Genomic DNA, 7,500 nt, shown 5'->3' on the forward strand with positions numbered 1-7,500 from the left:
AACACCCATAAGAAATACTTTTTCTGTAGTTCCCAGGTCAGGTTTGGAGTCCAATCTCTGTTCTTTGTGGAGCTGTGACACAAATGTGTTGGACTGTGATCAGATTCAGATTATAAACGTTACACCTTTGGGTTGGTTTCAGAACTTCATGCCTGATTTAAGCTCTAACTTATATGGGTTGTTCATCACAACTGCCTCTTGATGGCGGCAGTGCACTCTTATATTGACCGGTATCAACAGTGTAGGCCCAAGTTCAGCTAGAACATCAAGTCTTTAGTCTCACTCATACCTGAAAGTGCAGGAATATTCCCCTGAGTCAGAGGCCTGGGCAGGGAGGAGCCACAGCTGTCTGTCATGCTGCTGGATACGCCCATCACCCCCATAGGCCGCACCCTCTGTCCCATTGCTCCTGGTAATGAGGTACGGTGCTGTTGGAGTGGCGATGCGCCGTACTTTGAGGACTCTCTGGAACTTGGGGAAGGCCAGGACCACGGCCTCCCTCTCCACACTGAACATCTGCAGCTCTGCAGACGCCACAAAGCAGCCATCTGCACAGGAACACGCCGGCGTTCTCCAGTTAGAGCAACAACAACATTTTACCGAAAAACTGGGCTGGTGTGTTCACTTCACTCTCACAGACCTGATGGCTCGTTAGCTTCTGTCAGTTAGCTGCTTGTCTACATGAATATCCAGCAGACATGAGGCCTGAACCGGAAGAAAATATTCTCATTGCGATATTTTTGATTTTTGGCTGATATTGCAGTTGACGTCATGTAACACACACACACACACACAGTGTTTCAGTTTGTTAGATGTATTCAGGTCGACTTTGTAGTTGTGCTGTTGTTCTTACTCTATGTATCATCGAGGGCAGAGGTCATGAATTAGCGGACCTCGGTCCGGATCCGGACCCACGAGCCTTCTCATCCGGACCGGACCTCATTTAAATAAATAATTTAATGCACATTTTCCGACCGCACATAACTTCGCGTAGGCCGCTTATCGTGTTATTGATACAGCCGCAAGGAGCATCCTTTCAAAGCGTCTGGCCCAGGGAAGCACGTGATACAAGTCAACCAATGAGCTGTGCGTGTGCGTCCATGGGCTGCTGCTACTGTGCTGCTATTTTTAGCCACCAGCAGCGAGTCAGCGGAGAGAGAGAGCAGACGACAGATCGCCGCAGGAGTAGGGGAGAGAACAGGTGAAATGGCGTGCTCCAAAAAGAGAGAGGTTGATTCAGAAAACAGGGCTTTTAAAGAAGAATGGACTGATGCTTACTTGTTTGTATTACCAGATGGCAGCACAAAACCTGTGTGTCTTATTTGTTCCAAGACGGTCGCTCTTGTGAAAAGCGGTAATATCAAGCGGCACTATGAAACTAAGCACAACACATTCTCCCAAACGTACCCCCTTGGGCAGCCAAAAGCCCACTTCTCTCATTAAGTTCAGGTGTTAAAAATAATTAAAAGATGTTATTGTTCGATAAGATCATTTTGGTTTATCTCCAATGCAACAAGCACTTTCTAGATTTTAATTTATAAAGTTTTTTTTGTGCTTAAGGTTCCAAATATATGATTTTTTTTCCATTTAAAACAGTTAAGGCACTGATTCATTTAACACCTGCATTTTTTCTGTTTTTGTAAATGCTGTGTTCAAAGGGAACTGGTAATAATAATAAAAAAATGTTCTCGGACCTTCACTGGGTGTGTTTCTTTTCATTCGGACCCTGGCTACTTTTAATTCATGACCCCTGAAAGGGGGTCAAAACTGAAATTGTGATATTTTCAGAATCCTTACAATCGAATGTTTTGGCAACATTGTTCAACATTGTGGCAACATGTTCAGCAGTCGTTTGAACATGAAAGGAGACCTGGACCAACCTGCTGAGCCTTAGGATGCAGCTAACTGCTAACTCTGTACTTCTAAATACTTGGGACGGGAATAAATCTTCATTCTGCTACGTTGATTCTTCAGATAAATTAATTGTTGCAAAAATTGTCCGTTAACTCTAACAGAGCAACGTGAATTACATGTTTTTTTATCCTGAGCTTATTTCCAGGGATCCCAGGTTTGTAATCCTGTGGCTGTTTGCTCTCAGATCAGTCAGAGATAAAGCTAAGTTGGAGATGCCTTGGCAGGGTTCACTCACCTGTCATAGGAAGAGGAGGCAGGGCCGGTCGTCCATGAGCCAGGCGGAGGGCGATCAGAGCCCATAGCAGCACTGAGGGGACCATGGTCGGGCAGACGTGAGGGCCTGCAGGGACACGGGTGATTCTGTTTCAGGCCTTAACTGACACGCTTATGTATGTTGTCAAACTTGTGACATCACAAGCAAAGTGTCATTGGAGTTCCACACCCTTGCCACCCCACCACTCAGCCTGGAGCAGCCTGTGGGGTTTAGCCACAGAGGGTGAGTCAGTGTGGGGGCAGCGGTCAGCTCGGACAATCTGCTGTGTGTGCAACAAGGCCTGCTGTCAACAAATCCATGGAAATCGACATTCATGGATTCTCTTTATTTCAACACACATTTGTATTCTATACACTATGATGCAATTGATTCACATGTTTGTGATGATACTGTCATCTAACTTACTAAATGCATCCTGATTTAGTTTACATTAACATAAACATAAAATGTTTTGCTTCATATTAAAAATGAGCCTTTTGGTTCATCTGGTTAGTTTGCATTGATTGTAAACATTAAGTGATCTGCACTTAACTTCTCAATCTGATTCCATTCTGCTGCATTGTGACAAAATTCTATTATTGCAGATTTTCACTTCCGCTTCTCTTTCAGTGTGTGTACACATGCACACAAGTACGCACGGGCGCACACACACACACACACTCTGTCGTACACATGACATGAGTAATGGGTCAATTACTAAATGAAACCTGACTGTTGTTTGACTTGAGTCATCAAAGTTCCATCTCATTCATAAAATGTGGAGGTGTGACCTTATTGGCTGACACAATAGAAATGATCAATCCACAGAGACACGATGTGACATCTAAGAGCAGCAAAAACTGATTTACATTCATAAAACTCTGTGATCCCATTACAGTGTGTAACACCTTAAATCATGAAAGTTAAAAAAACATAGACCTGTGCAGCTGCAATATACACTGTGATCACACTGTGATAACCTCTATATACACTGTGATCACACTGTGATAACCTCTATATACACTGTGATCACACTGTGATAACCTCTACTAACACTGTGATGACCTCTAATATCACAGTGTGATCACAGTGTGATAATGCCACAGTCGCACAATCTGATCAAACAAATCACGTCAATGCATCTTTGATACTCACTAGTATTGATCCTAACTAACTGATGGTACTAACAATTATAACTGAGCAAATTGTTAAGTCAACCATAAGAAGTCAATTATAACTAATGTTAACTGCTGATCAACAATTTTCAATCCTGAATTTAAATTTTCAGCTTGTATGCACACACACACACACGCACACACACACACACACACACACACACACACTACATACACACACTGCCTTGTACTCACGTCAACACAGGTGTGTGTGTGTGGCGGTGACAGACTGGCGATGTGGCAGCAGGATCTTTCCTGTCAGCTCAGGGAGAACCGGCGCTTTTCAAGGTTCCCACACCCCAGAGGAAAATTTCTCAGGTTACCCAACATATCGTAGTGTACAGCTCACCGCAGACACACACACACACACACACACACACACACACACACACACACACACACACACACACACACACACGTACGTGTTATCAGTTGCTCAGTTTATTATCAGGTTCATTCTGCAAAATGTTTCTGACTCTTTCTGCTGCTCCTCTGACATCATCAGCCTGTTGCTTCATTCTGAACATTGCTGTTTATTTTAGAAACAGAACACACTCGCACGCACACACACACATACATACCAGACATCCCCAAATCAGAGGATGAAAGGCAGAACACACACTCAGAGCAAATGACTGACATGCGTCTCTCTGTTCTGTCGCTGCTCTTTGGCAGCAGAAACATTTGATTCCGACCCTAAACCCTAACCTTAACCCTAAACCCAAATACACATTATGTGATCAGGTTTACAGCGTTAATGTCTCACATTCATTTTCACATAATTCAACATTCAATATTCAAAACTGATCGTTTCTTAACTGGGTCGATAAGATGCAAATCAGTCTGTTTCTACAATTATAATTGTAAAAAAAAAAAATAATAATAATAATAATTAATTAAAAAAAGGACCCAAAAAATAGGTGTCAAGGTAGCAAAAAAAGAAAGTCGTCAAAATACCGAAAAGAAAAGCACTCAAAATACCGGGGGGAAAAAATCATCAAAATACTGTGAAAAAAAAGTCGTCAAAATACGTAAAAACAAAAAGAGGTTCAGTTGGATAACTAGTGGATGAGGTTTTGTGTTTGGAGGTGTGAACCTGGAGGTCTCAGTCTGGAGGTGTGAGTCTTGAGGTCTCAGTCTTGGTCTTAAGTGTTACATTAACACACATGACGTGTATGTGTGTGTGTGTCAGCTCCCTCCGTACCAACTCTGGCATTCACCACTCTGCGTCCCTCTGCATTACTCAGCATGATGTGTTCATGAAGACACTGTGTCCTCTAATGTAAAAACATTCAGCTCACAGTGTCTCTTCAGTTGTGTAAGCAGTTGGTTGTCATGGACACAATCCCATATCTCAGAGGTCACTGCTTGTTGTTGTGTGAGGAAACATTTCTGCCTTGTGTCCGTCTCATACCTCCTCTTGTTTGTCAGGTTTGGTTGCATCAAAGCTTCCTGACGGAAAGTTCCACAAACCAAACGTCTGTCTGTCTGTCTGTCTGCCTGCCTGCCTGCCTGCCTGCCTGTCTGTCTGTCTGTCTGTCCGTCATTCAGGATTCAAGCATTTTCAACTTTTTCTGGATAAGTATAACATATTTCACCAGATGTACAATGATGTCATCAAAGTACAGAAAGTCAAACATTACATCGTTTAAATTCAGACTTATAGAAACAGAAAAGTCTCAGCAGTAAAAACAAACAGACAGTAAACAAATCCACCTCACATTTTATTATGTTGTTAAACTTAAAACTTTGGCCCCAGCAAAAGCAAAGCCAATAAGCACACACACACACACACACACACACACACAGGAAGGAGGAACAAAGGCTCTGAGACGTTGTTCTGAATTACTTTGAGTTTATTCAAAGAAAGAAACCTTCAGGAGAATACAGCACTTCCTGTCATACACAGCGAGGACATAAGTTAGATTAGCATGGCAGAACAGCAGGGGGTGGCGTGTCGCCTGCAGGGGGCGTTACTGCTCTGTGAGCACCTGAAAGGAACAACACTGTTTGTTCTTAATGGATGGGTGAGTTAACTTGAGGGGTCGGTGGCAAACAAAAGGAAAAAATCCATACAAAATGAGCCGCAAAACAAAAACAAGCGGTGCGTTTGAACATAAATACGGTGAAGCACATTAGTGTCATAAAACCTCTGTAAACATTTTCTCCACCTAAGTGACCTTTAGAATATTAAACCAACGTCATCGAGTATTTTACGAGTACATAGACTTACAGAAACAACGAAAACTATTCAGTTTCTCCACAAGCTCTAAAACGTTAAGATACACAAACGCCAGTCCAATCTGCACCTGTTAGCATGTAGCTGTTATTAGTAGCGGTTCTCACCACAGGCTGACCTTTAGATTCTGCCACCTTGGCACTTTTGATTCGACGGGAGTTTAAAAGCCCCGATAAAATGTGAGCAATAATGTCAGAGTCTAAACCTGCTGAGGAGCTGTTAGCGAGTGATTGATGTGTTTGACCTTCTCGTTCTCTAGCCGCGTCACCAGAGGGGAAAACGCTCGCAAGGTGACCTGATGAAGACCAGTTTGGACATGAAGTGGCAGCAGATGACCGACTCTCCTTTGCCAGTGAGCGACTTGCGTCCGCCAGAGTCGCCATCTAGGGACATCCAGTCCAGCAGAGCGCCGCTGCAGTTCATCATTTAACCTAAATGAGGAGGAGGAGGGGGCAGCAGGAGAAGACTGCTACCCAGAAAAGGGTTTCTGTCTTTGGCCACGAGTCGGACCAAGGTGAGTGAATCTCCAGTCTTTGCAAGGAGACGAGGTACGAACACAGAATCCCCCCAACAATACCTACAGCTGACATACAGGGGGCGCCGGCGCTGCAGCTGCCAGGTGAGACTGAGCATTTAAGCGTGGATGGCTTGTGAGGAGTTACGAATCCTCCGACTCGCCCCTCCTCCACCTGCTCACCTGCTCCACCTTTCTATTCTTCTTGTCTCCGTCTGTTCAGATGCTGGAGCGTTTCCATGTTTGAGAGGAGGGAAGACGAACATGAGCACCGACACCACCGGACCGTTAAATGAACTATTATTATTACACAGACACTTTTTTCTCTTTAGATTTTCCACAAAACAAACTTTGCACTTCCGTGGGTTCGATACAAACTTTGTGAACGTGCGTAAACCTTTCACACCGGGTCAAAGACGTGTTTATTTCCACATAGTTACACTAATCTTCAGGGAATAATAACAATAATTAAAAAATACTATTCTGAGCTCCGTCAGCTTCGACCCGCCGACGCCACATTTCAATAACACACAGATCCAGTCCCGTTATCGCCGACCCACGCCCCATCAAACGCTAAACGGAAGCCCGGAGCTCCTCCCCGTCCGATTCCACGAGAGTCCTCGCGCTCTCGCCAGAAATCGGACCAAACTGAAACACATTTACATACACGAGTTTACTGTAGCGTAACCGCCGCTGACCCCGCCCGCCCCGATCAAACAAACACTCTTCAGAAGAGGCGAGGGAGCGGGAATCTCTAAAGGAGGCGGACCTGCAGGCTTAGTAGCAGTAGTAGTAATAGTTGGAGTAATACTAGCAGTTCTAAGACCCCAAGCGCATCAGCCAGCAAGGAAACAAAGCAGAGGGACAAAATATACGCCGGCGCCATCCGAGCGCCTAGAAAACACTGAGGGATGCAAAAAGCCGCTCGCCCCCTTTTACGATTCACATTAAGTTTCTACTTCCTTTAGTCTTAAGTCGAGAATTTCATTGCGTACATGAGTCTTGGGCTCTGCGATGTCGCAGCCTGCAGGCCGACGCAGCGTAGCTACGCGTTGGCGTTTGTTCCGAGGGGTCGTTGACTTGTTGGTTTTGTTCTCTTGGTTGGATCCAAGGGTTGAAGAGACGTCGACAGTGGGTTCTGAGATCCAGTGTTAGCGAAGGAGGACGAGGAGGAGGAAGAGGAGGCCTGGACCTCTACCAGCTGAGCAGGTTGCTTCGACCCAGAGTCATGAAGTAAACCTGGCTGGAGCCTCCGGACCGGACCGAGGCGAAGAACACCTGAGGACAGGAAGGGACCGCAGTAAGTTAACACTGACACCATGGGACAACCTGAGTGGAAACAAAGCACCAGCCTGAATGTGTGACAGTTCATAGTGTAGTTGGTCTGTGTGTTTGTGTAAACGTC

The 7,500-nt window shown here is 44.8% G+C and overlaps 2 protein-coding genes across 5 annotated transcripts in view; both read right to left on the bottom strand.

The window, feature by feature from the left end:
• The window catches only part of LOC142988605 (interleukin-1 receptor type 2-like), an 8,066-nt gene extending 4,384 nt beyond the window's left edge, over positions 1–3,682 (bottom strand). Inside the window, exons 1-3 of one of the 2 annotated variants that reach the window (XM_076137823.1) lie at positions 3,538–3,682; positions 2,150–2,254; positions 290–524 (exon numbers count right to left, since the gene is read on the bottom strand). In XM_076137823.1, coding sequence (XP_075993938.1) covers positions 290–524; positions 2,150–2,234 — 320 coding nt within the window. In that variant the 5' untranslated portion in view covers positions 2,235–2,254; positions 3,538–3,682. Of the gene's footprint in view, positions 1–289; positions 549–2,149; positions 2,255–3,537 lie in introns of both variants that reach the window. The other variant, XM_076137821.1, reaches the window with a different exon arrangement.
• A 1,504-nt stretch (positions 3,683–5,186) lies between these two features.
• The window catches only part of LOC142988596 (mitogen-activated protein kinase kinase kinase kinase 4-like), a 41,062-nt gene continuing 38,748 nt past the window's right edge, over positions 5,187–7,500 (bottom strand). For all 3 annotated transcript variants that reach the window (XM_076137797.1, XM_076137796.1, XM_076137798.1), the window contains one exon: positions 5,187–7,373. In XM_076137797.1, coding sequence (XP_075993912.1) covers positions 7,290–7,373 — 84 coding nt within the window. In that variant the 3' untranslated portion in view covers positions 5,187–7,289. The remainder of the gene's footprint in view (positions 7,374–7,500) is intronic.

Source organism: Genypterus blacodes, unplaced genomic scaffold, assembly GCF_046128005.1.
Source record: "Genypterus blacodes isolate CSIRO-AG114 ecotype Tasmania unplaced genomic scaffold, CSIRO-AGI_Gbla_v1 ptg000337l_1, whole genome shotgun sequence".
In the NCBI taxonomy this organism is placed as follows: Eukaryota; Metazoa; Chordata; class Actinopteri; order Ophidiiformes; family Ophidiidae; genus Genypterus; species Genypterus blacodes.